General features: G+C 43.3%; 1 protein-coding gene across 4 annotated transcripts in view; it reads left to right on the top strand.

Moving 5' to 3' along the window:
* Window positions 1-567: 567 nt before the first annotated feature.
* LOC142006833 (arylsulfatase D-like) overlaps window positions 568-16,546 on the top strand; it is a 59,639-nt gene continuing 43,660 nt past the window's right edge. The window contains exons 1-4 of one of the 4 annotated variants that reach the window (XM_074983322.1): window positions 570-666; window positions 6,015-6,164; window positions 7,077-7,198; window positions 11,793-11,915. In XM_074983322.1, coding sequence (XP_074839423.1) covers window positions 590-666; window positions 6,015-6,164; window positions 7,077-7,198; window positions 11,793-11,915 — 472 coding nt within the window. In that variant the 5' untranslated portion in view covers window positions 570-589. Of the gene's footprint in view, window positions 726-6,014; window positions 6,165-7,076; window positions 7,199-11,792; window positions 11,916-16,546 lie in introns of all 4 variants that reach the window. The other 3 variants (XM_074983323.1, XM_074983324.1, XM_074983325.1) reach the window with 3 other exon arrangements.

Below are 16,546 nucleotides of genomic sequence, written 5' to 3'. Positions count from 1 at the left end.
CTTATTGGCCCGTATTGGGAGAGGTACCACATTGTTCTGATTGATTGACATTGAACTTACCTGAAGTTGAGCAAATTTACCATGTGTCCCATATTCATCATAGGGAAATATGGTCACCCTGCCTACTCTGCCCATATTTGCTTTAAACAATACCTATTCAGGGTGTGCTGCAGTAATGATCTTTGCAGCCACGCCTGGTGTCACACAGGATGAAAAACTTTGGGGCAGATTTTCCAAAGGGCTTAATATCCAACAGTGTTTGAGGTGTGCGGGAATTTTGCTTTTGAAAATCTGACCCTTTAAGGACCATGCAGTTGTGAAATGAGAGTGGCAGTCATGGGAGAGAGCACAGAAGTGACTTCACTCATTCTTATGAAGAGTAAAAAAAGCTAAATAGTTTCTGCTTTTAAAAACGTGCTCTACGCTTTTTTCTCCAGAGACGAATTTCTCCTCTCTCCCTTAGAGAAGTACAAGTGTTTTTTTTTTTTAAAGGCAAACTTCACTCCCTGCCATTGTTAATATTGGCCTGAGCTGTTCCCTGCTCAGAGTTCCTGCTTCCGGCTTTGCGGTGCAGGGAGCTAGGTCACAGATGGGGGTCGGCCTGCAGTGTTCTGCCACTTGTCACAAGAAGGAAGGGTCGTATTCGGAGACCTTTGCTTTGTGCAGGTGTGTAGGTCCAGATCCTCCGTATGCCTTGTGTTCCCTGTACAGATGCCCAGGTGCTGGTGAGCCAAGCTCTTTTTCGATGCATAATCTTATTTAGAGGCTGTTTCAAAATAGCAAATGCAAGGCAGCAAATGGTTGTTTTTTGCATTCCTTGCAAGTCAGATCACGTCTTTGCTAGCTCCTACCTCCCTTTTTCTCCAACTTGTTGCTTATTCAAAACTGCTGCCTACAGGAGGGGCTGGCGCACAGTCATAAACAATGGAGAAAACAGGTGAGCAGAGTTGTGAAAAGAAAACAGTAATGTATCCCTAGTTCTTCTCGTTCCTTGGGTCCCTTCAGATGCTGCTCTTTGCAGTCTGGGATTTGCTGGACAGAGGCAAGCGCAGACAACACGGGGCAAAGTTTGCTTTCAATTTCAGCCTCGGTGGAGTTCGTGTGCATTTGTTCGAGTGTACCTCCCATCAGTGGTGGATTTGGAGTCCCTGGGGCCTGGTGTCCCTCTATCTCACCCCTCAACCAAGCCAAGAAAATATTCTCTCTGATCTCTCCCTCTGACACTCTCCCCTGCATTTGTCATTCTTTCTTTTTTTTTATTTTCTCTCATCCTTCTCCTATATTATAGCAGGGAAAAAATGGAAACAAAGTGAGGCCCCTTGATTGGTAGGGGCTTGGGGTGCAGGTGGGGTGTAGGAGGCTTGGGAAGCAGTTTGGGTGCTGGATGCAGGGTCTGGGCTGGGGTAGAGGGTTGGGCTGAGGGATGGGATCGGGGATGGGGGGGTAGTGCTTACTTCATGTGGCATGGCTCCCAAAGTGATTGGCACACCCTTTTGGCAGCAGCTGCTAGTCAGCAGGAGAGGCAGATCAGGGGGTCTCCTCACATCAAGGCCTGCCGGTGTTGCCCCCACGCTTCCATTGGTCACAGTCCCCAGCCAATGGGAGCTGCAGAGTCAGAGCTCGGGATGGGGCAATGTGTGGAGACACACACACACCCCAGGGCCACAGAAACATGGCCTCTGCTTCCAAGAGTAGCGTGGAGGGCGGTAGAACAGGCAGGGAGCCACCTTAGCTCTGCTGTGCATCTGTACACTACGTATATTTCTGCTTCTGTACACAACATATATTTCATGTGATCTTCAGTACTTCTCTGGTTAGTTTGCTCTTACCTGCCTTATTTTCCTTTTACAACGTCTCATTTGTTACGTTTGTCTCTGTCTCTGATTTTCTTCCCTTCTCTCTGTCCCATTGAAAGGAAAATCTACGAGTTTATAAATTGATAAAATTTAAGGTCAGAAGACACTAATCTAGCGCAGTCCAATAATAAATCAAGGATCGCCACACTTGTGGTTGTCGTCCTTGCACCTTTGCAACAGACCCGCCCCCCTCCCCTGACTCTAAATAAATGCCTTCCTCCCGCCCACCCCTCAGAGCCAGGCTCCCCCAGCCCACCCCTCCCCAACCGTCAAATATTCCACCCAACTCACAGGCATCGCCGCTACTGGAGCTGCCATTGAAACTAGGGCCACTGGGATTCCAGGCACCATGCTGAGCCCTGAGGCCACACCAGGGCAGCAGGAGCGGTGCCAGTGCCAAAGGAATCATGTGACTCCCAGCTGGAACCACAGGTGCCACGTGGGAGAAACTAGTGCACTCATGTGAATCACAGGCTGTTACATTTCACCCAGTTATTGGTGTATCGAGGTTTGTGCTCATGTAAAATACAGTTTATGTAATGATAAAGTATATCTGCCAGAGGGACGTTGTCTTAATGACCGCTTGGCTTGGTAGTTTGTTCCAATGGTTAATCAGCCTCATTGTAAAAAATATGCTCCTTATTTCAGATTTGAATTTATCAGGTGTCAGCAACCTGCCATTGGTTCCTGTTCCATTCACCACCAGATTTAGCCATTTAGCACCTACAGATACTAGTCAAATCACTTCTCAGTCTTTTTTTTTTTTTGTGATAAACTAAACAGCTTGAGCTCTAAGACTTTCACTGTCAGGCTTTTTCTACAGCCCTTGAAAATCACTAATATTTTCTGTGCCTGCTCTGGTTTTTCAGTTTCATTTTTACAGAGTGGACACCAGAACTGCATGCAGTATTTTAATACACTGTCTCATTAGTTCTGTATCCATACTCCTGCTCACTGTTCTCCTTTTTGTATATCCACGTGTAGCTCTAGCCCTTTTTGGTCACGCTTCAGTTGCTTGTCCACTGTGACCCCTAAATCCTTTTCAGAGACACTGCTTTCCAGGACACAATCCCCAGGCCTCCCTTCTTTGTCTGCGTCTATACAGCAGTGTTATTGCGAAAAAATCCATTCTGAAATAGCTTGTTTTGAAATAACACAGCTACATGCAAGAATGCATTTTGAAATAGCAGCCAGCCATTTCCAAATAGCATGACCGAACATGGAGCGCCTGTTTTGAAATAGTGCCATTGGAGCTCATTATGGCATATTTCGAAATAATACTATTCCGTGTCTCAACAGCGCCTATTTCAAAATAGACATTATTCCTCCTGCGGTGAAGTTTACAAAATTCAAAATAATGCACCCACTATTTCAAATTTATTTGGAAATAGCATGTGTGTAGTGTAGATCTTCACAAAGTTATTCTGAAATAACGACTATTATTTTGGAATAACTTCACCGTGTGGCCGTAGCCTTTGTTCCCAGATACGTAACTTTGGTATGTATTTCAGGCCTGTATGCAGGAATTTTTTTGGGGGGAGGGAGGCTGTTTTGTAAATATGGACTGTGCCCCCACACACCGGGACCTGCTCTTATCCATCCACCTTCAGCTCTCCAGCTGGCCCTGCCCCACCTCCACCTGGCTCTGTCCCCCACTCTCCCTGCTTTCCTTCCAGCCACCACCGGTTTGCCCCTGCAGCCCACAAACAGCCTCTTCACCCCACTGTGCCTGTAGAATCCCTACTCCACGCTCATCCCAAGGACCCCTCCACCCCATCCTGAAGATCCTCCATGGCTCGGCCTGGGATGGAGAGGATTACCTGGGGCAGGGGTTGGGTGGTGGGCAGCAGCAGCAGCAGCCACAGGGGATCGCCTCCCCTCATCCCCTCCTCCCCCAGCCCTCACCATGCGGTGCTCCACCTTCGCTTCCTGGCCTGCTGAGCCCCACTTCTGGTAATCCCCAGCCAGGCTGGGTGGGGAGAGGGCCAGGGATCAGGATGGGGGTGGATTGGGGAAGGGGTGGGGCAATCCCCTGGGTGGGAGGTTTGCATGTGGGCCTGTATTTGGTTCCATTAAAATGCATCTGCTTTAAACTGACCCAACTTACCAAGCAATGCAGAGCCAGATCAATCTTGCAGCTATGCTTGCCTTGAAATTCTGTATGTGTTATGACTTTTCCCATAAAACTCTATTATATTAAAGTATTGTTTCTCTCCGGCCTCTTTTCCTTACGCTTGTGCAGTCCATTCTTGCAACCTTTTGTACAGATTCCTATACTGATCATTCATTTACTTACTTGTGATGAGACAAACAGTGCAAGATGTCACTCTGTGAACCATGCTTCGTTCTGCTTGGAACTAACTAGAAGGGACAGCTTGGGTTTTTTTCTAAAAGAGGATATGGTAATATTTTGATCTCACATAAGTTCTTTAAGAAACATGAGTGGTTATGCATGCTGTGGGCGAATGAACAATAAAATTATGGTACATTCCACTTCCACATTTCCTTTTTTCCCCAACCTACTCAACAATAAGTAATAAGATCTCAAAATGCCTTTGTTCCTTATTTCTGAAAATACTACAGACAGGCCATCATCTCAAGCTATTAGCCCAGCACCTTAGGGCATCCATTTGAAACTGTAGGTGCAATGGACATTCGACAGCAAAATTCAATCACCTTTGCAGGAATTTACATTAGGTTGATCGTTCTAGTGTCACTGATCAACATTTAATGCTTTGTAATAAGCAGTAGTTAATGGCTTTCCCCAGTGCTTCTTTTGGGTTGGTACAGACCGGTACTCTGTACCAGCACCTTGGCAGCCTCAGCCAGGATCCCTGGCCAGGTGGTTGTGGCTTGCCAGCCCCACAGCTGGGAGCCAGCTGGGGTGTGCAGCCCCACTGGATGACCCTGGTGTGGGAGGAGTCAGGGAACCAGCTGTGTATCAGTTCCTTTTTTTTTTTTTTTAAACAAAAAAAGCACTTGCCTTCCCTTGATTTTAGTAATATGCTAGAAGGTAGCGTTCTTCCTGTGTATTTTTTTTTTTTAAAAAAAAAGCCTCCATAAATTAATCTGTTATCCTAGGAGCTGTTATTTTTTTTCTGGTAAATTGTACTGCCCTCCATTACCTATAACTTGGTATAGTATAACTTTTAAAAGCTGTCCTTAACTACACCATGATCAGCAGCTTTCCTTTCCAAGAAGAAGTAACATGAGTAAATGGAATTCTCAAAGTGGTATCCAGGCAGAAGATCCTCACATGACAATACAAAGCTGAGCTACAAATTATTCATAGATGATTGCATAAGGACAAGAACTTTGTCAGTTAATTTGGTGTCTGCAGTGGCATATTCTTTATTTACAGTACAAAGCAGATGAATCTTTTATACTATTCAGTTGTTTCTAACTAGGTTTTCATTTCCAGCTTGTTTTGTGTGGTAACAGCTATTCTTTCTCTATATCTTGGTTTTGGGGTAAACAATTTGTCAGCAATCCTTTAAAAACTAAAGGCTCAGAAGTGGATTGATACTGTTCTTGGAAAGTATTATGAGACTGCTACTCCTTACTCAATCAAATTTATTGCTTCCTCTGCCAGGCCCAAAGAATGTAATCTTTAACTGAGAACATTGTAGCTCTTCGTAAGCTGACCCTGTGTGAGACAGACATACTTAGGGTAACAAAAAGTCTGGAAAAAATGGGATTTAATTGCTTAAGTCACTTGTGGAAGCGCTACCCTTGGATTACAATCCTATGGCTAACATGAAAGCCAAGTAAACAGATGCATGGGCCCATGCATGCCCCTGTTGGGAGACCTTTTGAGAGCTGTTCCACAAAGGCAGCCCAATGACTAAAATAACCTACCTGGGGCAGGGATTCTGGTAGGTGGAAGAAAGGAGTAGATAGGCGGGTACACAATGGAGTGTGCCAGGCTGCCTCTTGTTCACAGTGAGCCCTGTGGAGCTGAGCTCTACACCCACCACCGTGTTTCGTCCCCCGGCTTTCTCATGCAGTGGATCCACTGGCAGTGGCGCTCTCTTTGGACAAGGAGGTCGGGCCTGCATTATGATCTAAATTTAATTCAACCCTTGAAACACACTAGCATTTCCATTGTGAACGGTGCCATGGTTCATCCAGGTAACAACTTGGTTTACTGTATTTCAGGAGCTACCTAGCCACTCTGCTGGCACTATGCATATTTCCAAATACCGGTGGAATGAGTGCAGTGGTGGACTCAAAACCCAATATATTGCTGATAATGGCAGATGATCTTGGCATTGGAGACATAGGTTGCTATGGTAACAATACCATACGGTAAAAGGTTCTCTCATTACTACATATGCATGTTTAATTTTTTTCCAAGTAGACTACATGATTGACTGACAAAATAAAAAAGGCTCTAGCCCCAATGACTTTACAGTCAGTACCCCAGTCTTTCAAACACTCAGGAATGTATTTAACTTGATGCGTATGGTAACAGAAGTAGTCATGTTAGTCTATATTCTAACAAAACAAACCAGCAGCCATGCAGCACTTTAAAGACTAACAGAATAATTTATTAGGTGATGAGCTTTTACGGGACAGACCCACTTCTTCAGATCAATAGCATTTCCAATACAGTCTGACAGTTATATAGCACAGAGGTCCGAAAAAATGAAATGAAAACTGACACATCAGATACATGGAACTGAAGGTTGGAGGGAGGTGAAGGGGAGAGAAACAAGTGTCTTGCCTGAGCTCATTATGAATACCAAAGGAAGGGAAAAAAGTCCTTGTCATGCGTGAGACAATCGCTATCTGTATTGAGTCTGAGTGTTGATGTATCGAACTTGAACAAGAATTACAGTTCACACATGTTCCTTTAACAGACCTGAGAATATGCGTCCTACAGCGAAGAGACTTTAACAGCAGATTACAAAGTAGATTACATTAAATTACCTTGAAATAACCTATGCAGTTTGCATTGCACACATTGTGTAAATTATTCTCAGTTACGGCTACAGTGTAGCTGTTGCTTAACAAACTAAACCAGTGGTCAGATTTATACCTGTCGTAATGCATTCAATTCAGTGGCATTACCACAAAGGAGAAAAGAACAACACTGCCAGGGAAGCCATTTGGAAGTTGAGTTAGTTTGGATTTATGTTGTGTCTCTTCATGTACGTATCCTTCTGTTTTTGCTCTCTACTTGTATTAACATACTCCTCTTATGTTTGCTCTTTGTAGGACGCCAAATATTGACCATCTGGCAAAGGAAGGGGTGAAACTCACTCAGCACATTGCTGCAGCTCCACTTTGTACCCCAAGCAGAGCAGCTTTCCTGACTGGCAGATACCCCATCCGATCAGGTTGGGCACATTTGTAGAGTTGCAGTACTGTACAGAATCATAGAATCCAAAGGCCGGAAGGGACTCAGGATGTCATCGAGTCAGCTGTACATGAAAAGCTGAGCTCTGGTCGTTCTTAGTAACAAGTCAATAGCTACCACAGTCACCACAGAATGGAATGAAAGATTCTGCCATTGTTTTTTATCCTAAGAACAAGAAAATATTACTGCTGGTATCTCAGATTCCAGTAGTAACTTTTGATAAGCAATGAACTTTTAATTGCAAACACTTACGAAGGGAACATCATTTTACAAAGCTTCAGCCCAGCTACGTGAGAAAAGTGAAAATAATTAAAGTGTCATAGCTAGGGGTGAAAAGATGCCAGTGTAAACTGAGATTTTTCACATCTCTAGCTATTACAGAGAACTTTGTGTCCACTTTCTAGGGTTCTGCTAAGGTTGAAAACTATGGCCCGAAGGAATACAGTGGATTCCAATGACCAATGAACAAGATGTGACAGTTTTTAAAACCCTTTCCATTATTTCAGCTCTATTTCAGAGAAAAACAAACCAGCAGTCATGTAGCACTTTACAGGCTAACAAGATGTATTAGGTGAATATTTTTAATCTTTAGAGCGCTACATGACTGCTCTTTTGTTTTGTTAGAATACAGACTTAACATGGTTACCTCTCTGTTTCTATTACAAAGAGTTAGTGATGTACTATAATATTTGTATAGAGGGGAAGATCACAAAATTATACAAAAATAGAGAAATTATTTTAAGTTAACATTGCAAGAGAGCAAAGGACTGTTATCAGATGGGAATATCAGCTATTGTATAGAATTTAATTGTGCTTTCATACTATAAAAAGAACAAAATGTTAACTTAGATTTTCAAGTTATTGTTGATGTGGTGGGGTGTGGTCACAGACAATCCTCTTAGCATGTTCTCTGTCCCAGTTGACAATTAATTGTTCTTTATAATCCTGGCACTCCCTTGAAGAAGAACATGACTTCTCTTTTGAGTGACTGGGTCTTAATCACATATGAGTTGAATACCGTCTAATGACAGAATTATAGAAGTATGTCTTAAGCTGATATAAATGTGAACATTTTCACAAAATATTTCTGAGTGTATTTTGTGTCTGTTATAAACTATGTGGTGTGCGTATCTGACCTTAGACTTAGTTCGCCTAAGATAGGTAAGCCAAAGAGATGGAGGAGATAAAAGTCCACTGTCATGCTTACAGCCTAGAGTCTGGGTTTCATTTCTTCCTGCAGAATGAGGTTAATATTTATCTGCCTCAGGAGGATGTCATGAGACTTAATTGGTGTTGGTGACTCATTTTGAGACTCTTGGGCAGAAGATCTCTCTGGCATGATTACATCAAGGCATTAACTGAGTGCCTTGCACCCTTCAATATATTTATCCTCAAAATACTCCTGTTAGATAGGAAAATATAGTCACCTGCACTTTACAAAGAGAGAACTGAGGGAAAACAAGAAGGCATGACCTAGTCTGAGTTTTTGTGTATCACAGGCCTGAACAGTAAGCCCAACAGCTGAAATTAGACCAAAGTGTAAGAGCCCAGAGGAGACTGTTGCATGTCACAGGTGGAGAATAAGAGGGACTGACATGCCTCGAAGCCTGAGGTCCCTACAGGAGTATGGAAAAGATTAAATAATATATACCTTGATAATCTTGGCAAGTAGCCTTCACCCACATGCTGCCAGGGAAAGTGAAAATACCCCAAGGTTGCTGCCAATCTGACTCAGGAAGGCTATCTTCCCAGCCTCTGATATGGGGATCAGTTAGACCCTGAGGCTATGTCTATACCACAGCATTTATTGATAGAGAGATGGTTTTGTCGACAAAAACAATGGAGCACGCAGATTGCCAAGCATTTTCTGTTGACAGTGAGTTGACAGAAGGCTGCACTTTTATTGACAGCCGTACCCTGCTCGCCATGAGGAAGAATGCTGCTGTTGACAGATCTCTGTCAACAAAACACCATTCTGGATGTTCCAGGGGGCCTTCTGTCGATAGAAAAGGCTTCCGGGATGCCTGTCTGCTGTAGTTCCAGGGGCTGTTTTGCTGACAGAGCGGCTGGGCTGTCTGTCTGCTCTCTGCGAACAGAGTGGATCACTCTTTCAATCCACCCTGTAGTCTGGATGCAACCTGTCAACAAAAATTTTGTTGCAAGGTATCTTCCGATACAAACTTCTGCGGACAAATCCCTGTAGTCAGACATAGCCTGAGCTTATGAGAAAGAGCAAGCCAGCCATACAACTGAGAGAGAGAATGCTTGGTGGTATCTCAGAACCCTGGCCCACCCTGCCCAATATCCCGTGTTCAGCCATGGCCATTTGTGATGCTTCAAAGGAAGAATATTCAAAAACAAAAAAAGAAAAAGCAATGAAAAAACCCCATGCAGAATACGTTGATGGTCCATGGATACCTTCCTGATCCTTGCAGGTGGCCTGTTGAAATCCTAAAGAGTGAGCTTTAGGAACATAAGACAGAAAGCAGAAGTTACTACCAGGGCTGCTGAGCCCTGTCACCCACCATCACAAATAATTCTGTCATACAAATGTACTCGAGAGAGTTAAGCATATTTGAAACTATTTATTTGCCCCCAAAACTACAGTTGAGGTATTATTCAAGGACCTCACCACTCTGATGGCTAGAAACCTTCTGATTTGCAGCCTGTTTTGTTCATGGTGAGTTTATACCTAAACTGTTCTTGGGCCAACATTGTCCTTTAGCTTAAATAGTGCTTCATCTTCATTGGTATTTACGCAGCTTATGTATGTATTGAAAGCAATCATGTTACTTCTCTGACTTTTTTTGTGAAACTTAACAAGCCAAGATTTTCCTCTTGTTGAACAAGCTGTTCATTCTTCTAATTGTTCAAGTAGCCCTTCTCTATACCTGATCCAGTGTAAATTCATCTGTCATGAATCTGAGTGACCAGAATAGCACATGGTATTCCAGATGCAATTTTGCACAATTACATTAACACTTTTCAATTTTTTACTGGAAATGCCTCATCTGGCACATCCTAGGGTTATGTTTGCCTTTTTTCATAGTCATCCTCTGGTCAACTCCATATCCAAATCTCCCTTCTCCTCTAATGCTTCTAACTGAAGAGACCTCCACTTGTGGCAAAAATTATTATTGTTAAACCCTTAGTATATGACAATAATTTCATCCTGTTTTTGTCACTCCAGTCTTCTATGTCTTATGTTGCTAAAACTCATGTCATCCAGATCTCACCGTATGATATTTCAATCCTCGTCCATATTAACAATGCCTTTTAACTATGTATCATCAGCAAATGGTCAACATTAGCACACTCTTATTTTTCTGTACCATGGTCATTAGTAAAAAAATATTGAATAAGATAGGTTACAAAATCCATCCTTTAGGAAGTGGTCCAAAAATTCACCTTTCAGTATAACCAGACGCCCTTTTAGACAGTTCCTCTTCCACCTCATAAAGCTGGTATGTTTCCCTCCTTCCCTAATTTGCCTACTGATTTCGCACATGGTGCCATGTCGAATGGTCTACTGTAGTCCAAGTATAATAGATCTACAGGACTTCCTTCATCTAAAAGTTAGATATTTTCTCACAGAACGACATCAAGTTAGCGTGATATCCTGTGGTAAAACCTTGTATCACATTCCACATACTGTTTACCTCCATGAATTTAATTATTCTTTCCTTCACAATTTGTTGTAAGGCTTTGTTTAATACTGAAGTGAGACTAACAGCTCTGCAATTGCACGGTTACTGGGGTTCCCCCCCACATCTTATATATATGATGCTAGTCATTCTTCAGTCACATGGTACTACCCAAGACGAGGCAGATCTGTCTGTGACATAGCAGGGAATGGAATCCAGGCCTGCCTTTCCCAAATGAATGCCCTAACCCTCTGTGATGCAAAAGGCAGTGTCAGATGTTCTATGTTTATTGTAAAGCATTGTCCTGTTGTAACCTCAGGTTAGTGAAATGCTTTGATTCTGCAATAATGGCAGTGGTACAAACACCTGCTTGAGTATATAAACCATCTGACCTGTTACCTTTCATTCTTATGGCCGCGATCCTGCAAGACTTATGTGGGTATGCATCATGCAGCATAGTTCCACTGGGTTCCAAGTTCAGTGCCTGAACAAATCTTGTGTGCAGTGTTGTTGTAGCTGCGGTGCTCTCGGTACGTTAGAGAGACGACATGGTGAGGTAATGTATTTCACTGATAATGTATATATATTGGTAAGAGAAACAAGCTTTCGAACTAACCAGAGGTGAAAGGAAGTGGGTGTGCCCTGGTGTGCAGCTCTGGCAAGAGCAGGCTGAGCTGTGGCTAAAGCCAGCGAGGAGCTTTTTAAAGAGCTGTCAGGGACTCAGGTTTGGTAGGACAGTACCTGTAGGAAATGTAAGTGCTTTCACTCCTGGCTAACACAGAGTTCTTTTCTCTCACTCACCAACAGAAGTTGGTCGAATAAAAGATAGACATAGCTGTGTTTTAATTTTGGCAGGAGTAGGGCCTGAGCAATGAAAGCAATGAAAAAGCAGGCAGAAGATGATTAGGTATGCTCTGTTACGTCCTGCAGGCATGGCTTCCAGTAATGGATATCGAGCTCTGCAATGGAATGCTGGGTCAGGAGGACTCCCTATAAATGAAACCACTTTTGCCAAAGTGTTACAGCAGCTGGGTTACACCACAGGACTTATAGGTAGGTAAGAGCGTGTTTTATGAAGAGTTGGTTACAGGAGTGATTACCTGGATGTTTAGGATGTTATGTAATATTTTATTCTCTCTCAACTGTCTGTCAGTCACAGATGTGTAGCCCATAGGTGGTGAAATAAAAATAACTAATAGGCATTGGTATCTATATTAATAATAGTAGTAATAATACCTCAGAGACTTTAAGGCCAGAAAGGATCATCATAATCATCTAGCTCTTATATAGGGTTTTTCATCAGTAAATATCAAAGTGATTTATACAGAAAGTGAGTACTGTTAAAGGTTGAATCTTTGTAGTCTGGCACTCTCTCATCAGGCAACATCCATAATCCAGCATGATTTTAGTTAACCAGATGTCCACTTATCATGAGTATGGCCAAGTTTCCTGTGGTCTCATAAAGTTTGTTTACAACCACCAGTCCTGGCCCGCAGTGTTCTGTGCTGTTCTTCAGGTGTAATTTCTCCCTAAATGCCTTCAAAGAGCCCATCTAGGGAGAAATTACACCTGAAGAATGCTAACTTGGCAGACTATAGGGATTCAACATGCATTTCCATTAGACATATGGAAAAATTGAGTTATGGGACTTTCCCAAGGTCATACAGCAGGCCAGTGTCAGAGGCAGGAATAGAACCTAGATTTTCTGAGTCACCATACAATGCTTTATCCACTAGGAACCATTGCCTCTCTGATACTTATGGTAACTTCGTGCTCATCTGATATTGTAACAAAGTAGTACTAGTTAATAGAAGAAGTGGAAAATGTCCCATGAAGTGGCATGTTTACAATAATTAGAACAGCCGAGCATTGCAGTATATTCAAGAGCTTTAACTGCAGGTGTTTCCCACAATAATGGAGTGGGGAGACTCTGTCCAATGTGGGCTGAGTTAATCCCAACCTTTTAGCTGCCCTCAGTCTCAAAACTGGGAGACCTAAGTGCAAGAGTCCATAGAGATGCCCTGATATGCAGGGCTTTAAGGTTCAAAGCCCTTACTCCACAGGGAAATAGGGTTATGTGACTCACATCCAGGGATGGCCCTTCTGTGCTGGGCAGTAAGGCCTAGGGGCTATGGTCCAGAGTTGTAACCCGGGTTTTGCAAAGTAGTGAGATCTGATGGCCAGCGTCAAGGCCATCCGTAGGGAGGTATGGGACTTGGGATGAGTTTGCCATTTCTCACTGACCTTCCTTTGCCTGAGGCTCTGCCCCTGCTCCATCCCTGGTTTCACTCCACCCCTTCTCCTAACTTCCTGCCCCTGCTGCACCCTTGACCCACCCCTATTCTACACCTTCCCAAAAGCCCCTGGTCCCTCTTCTTCCAACTGATGCTGGGAACTGGTGAGGTGGAACAGGGCCAGTCGTTCTGCCATCAGCACCTGCTTCACCCAGACCCTTAGTTCCCATGAAGCATGGGGCCTGGGATGACTGCCGCAAACCATTCAATGGATAGGATGGCTCTGGCCAGAGTCAATAAAGATACCCTAACTCTACAGGGCAGAAGAGTCTAGCAGCCAGAGTCTACAAAGTCATTCTCCAGGCAGGTCTGCGTGGCCTGTCAGCTGGAGTCAATGGAGAGGGCTTTTTGGTCCAGTGATTGAAGTCAAAGTCACACCACCCACTTGGAGGTGGTGCCACAGGGAGGGAGTATAGCAACCAGGGAGGGCAGCAGTAGCAAGTGTAGCCTGTGTGAACCCATCTGCAGCACCCTTATTCCTCCTGAGCTACTTCCTACCATTTCACTCCAGTCAGCAATCTGTGAATCTTCAAGGTCTCTGGGTTCTTCAACTCATTCAACCCCCAACTGCTTCAACCAACTTGAGGGGACTCAGTGTCTCTAGCTTCCACAGTCCAGGACATCATTTGTTCCTGAGCAGGAGCTAGCAAGGAGCATCCTTCCTGGCCACAGTGAGAAGTTAACCTTTCCCTAGCCAATGCAGGGTAAGTGTAGGTGAGCCCAGTCGTGTTCAGAAACAGCTTGTTCTGTCTCTGGATTATTTAGTAACATTTGAAAATATGAAGTACTGTCTTAAGTTTTATTTGGTATTATTTGCCTTTGTAACCCATAATAGAGGTAAGTGGAGCAAGCACATATTTCAGAGTAGTGGGTCTGAAGACTAATCCAGGATTTTATTAATTTACTTATTTATTTATAGATCACAGAATAAAACCACACAATAAACTATGCGTATATAACACACAATTAGAAATGTTAAAATATCCTAGGACATGAAGTCAATTGAATTTGGTTATTGATGAATCATCATGAAAAAAGAATATTTTGATTTTTTTCATTAGAATAATTTTGTTCTGATTTTGTTGGATGAATTTCACCCTTTCACTGGACAACTCCAAACTTGCTAACTGTTATAATCAATTTTTTCCTCAGGAAGATTATTTTTAACTCAGTTAGTCCATCAGAAAAAAAAAAGAGGTGTCTTACCAGCTCTTGAGGGCAAATTTAATGACCACTTTCATTTTGGCCATTGGCTATTTCAGTGAATTAAAATGATCCTTCTTCAGATTGTTGTCTGCTTCTTGATGCTGACAGAAAATTCCTCTTATTTTATTTGATTTCAAAGTGGATTTTGATGTGATCTAAAATACTATTCCACTTTTGCCATCCTGGATCCAAAGTTTTCGAGACTCATGAGTCTTTCAGAATGTTCTGGGGTTAATACATAATGCAAGTTTGTGGAAATCCAGAACTTCTTAAATTAAAAAGAGAGGTAGTGGAGAGACCAAATGTAGTAGTAACATAGTTGCAGACCTCAATTCTAAGAACTTTGAGAGTTCTGTTTGCACCTTAGCTGTGCACTAGATACATGATTTAGCCCTGAGTAAATGTGTTGCATCATGGTCCACTGGGATGGGGAATAATACAGTTCTTGCTGAATTTAGAGCCTTCTATTACAGCTGAGGTGGGGAACACGTTTATATGCCTCTTTACTGGGGAATCAGGCTAGAATAATCTGACCTCCAGTGAGAAAAAACTAACGGCTGTGAGTGTGAGTGACACAACTGCCAAGCTAGGCCAAATGACTTTGCCCCATTACACATAATGTTCCTTAGGATGGACAACCACAATGATGACGGTGATTATTATTAATAATATTTTGTACCTTTAATGCTTGGATACCATAGTTTCCTCCATGCACACAGTCATGATTGAAAGGCTAGCTGCCCCTCTGTCCCCTTTGTGGTCTCTTGAGTGTACCACCTTGTACCTTTACATCACCTGGAGTGGAATTCCACTGTTTTCCCCATGTTAGACACAGTGGAATTCCACAGTTTCCCCCATGTTAGCTTTCCCCCCTGTGCTACATTGCCCTGTGACTCCACAGGGCTACCCAGCAGCGTTCAGACTACTGCGACTGTGTTCGGCTTCTGTGGTTCTTCCCTTCAGATGTCCTCTGACCCATGGAATGCAGTGACCCAACAGCCTTCTTACAATCTTAGTGCTCTTTATTTTTTAGTAGGAACAAAACATGTACAGAAAAAGAAATTTGAAACAAAAGTCTACACGGAAGTCTCTCTCACTTAAAGGTTAACCAGCCTCTGCTGATACCCTACACAGGCCTAGCTTCTTCAGTTACTACACTGCCATACTGCCCAACCAGTTCTGAAGCAGTAGCCACTATGGTGGCTACTGCTGTCGTGAGCTAGACACATTATTCTGAAAATAGATTTATTGTTCAAGCCAGCAAGCCACACTCCACTGGCTAAATAGCCACATGTGGCTAGTGGCTAGCATATTGGACACTATGGCGTAGTGGGTCCTGTATGTCAGTCTGATCCCTGCCCCAAACCACCACCTCAATGACTCCACTCCACCCTGTCTGGTGTCCCATGTACACAGGGCTCTCCTGTAATAGGCTTTGTCTCTTAGCAGCTCACAGGTGTTTACAGAGTAGTGGCTCATCTTGAGATGTTCTGTTTCATAGAATCATAGAATCATAGGGCTGGAAGGGACCTCAGGAGGTCATCTAGTCCAGCCCTCTGCTTCAAGCTGGATCAACCTCAACTAAGCCATCCCAGCCAGGACCTTGTCAAGCTGTGACTTAAAAACCTCTAGGGATGAAGAATCCACCATCTCTCTAGGCAACACATTTCAGTGCTTCACTGCCCTCCTAGTCAAGTAATTTTTCCTAATATCCTACCTACACCTCTCCCTCTGTAACTTCAGACCATTACTTCTTGTTCTGCTAACTCACACCACTGAAAACACTTTTTCACCCTTATCTTTAGAGCACCTCTTCAGGAAGTAGAAGGCTGCTATTAAATCACCCCACAGTCTTCTCTTCTGTAAACTAAACAAGCCCAAATGCCTCAGCATCTCATCATAGGTCTTGTGCTCCAGACCCTTAATCATTTTTGTTGCATCCGCTGAACCTGCTCCAGCACATCCACATCCTTTTTATACTGGGGGATCCAAAACTGGACACAGTATTCCACATGTGACCTCACCAGTGCTGAACAGAGGGAAACAACCACTTCTCTAGATCTGCTCGAAATGCTCCTCCTAATGCACCCTAGCATGCCATTAGCCTTCTTGGCTACAAGGGCACACTTTACTCATATCCAGCCTTTCATCCACCATAATCCCTAGGGCCCTTTCCTCTGTACT

Source organism: Carettochelys insculpta, chromosome 1, assembly GCF_033958435.1.
Source record: "Carettochelys insculpta isolate YL-2023 chromosome 1, ASM3395843v1, whole genome shotgun sequence".
In the NCBI taxonomy this organism is placed as follows: Eukaryota; Metazoa; Chordata; order Testudines; family Carettochelyidae; genus Carettochelys; species Carettochelys insculpta.
This window is presented reverse-complemented; position numbering and strand designations above follow the sequence as displayed.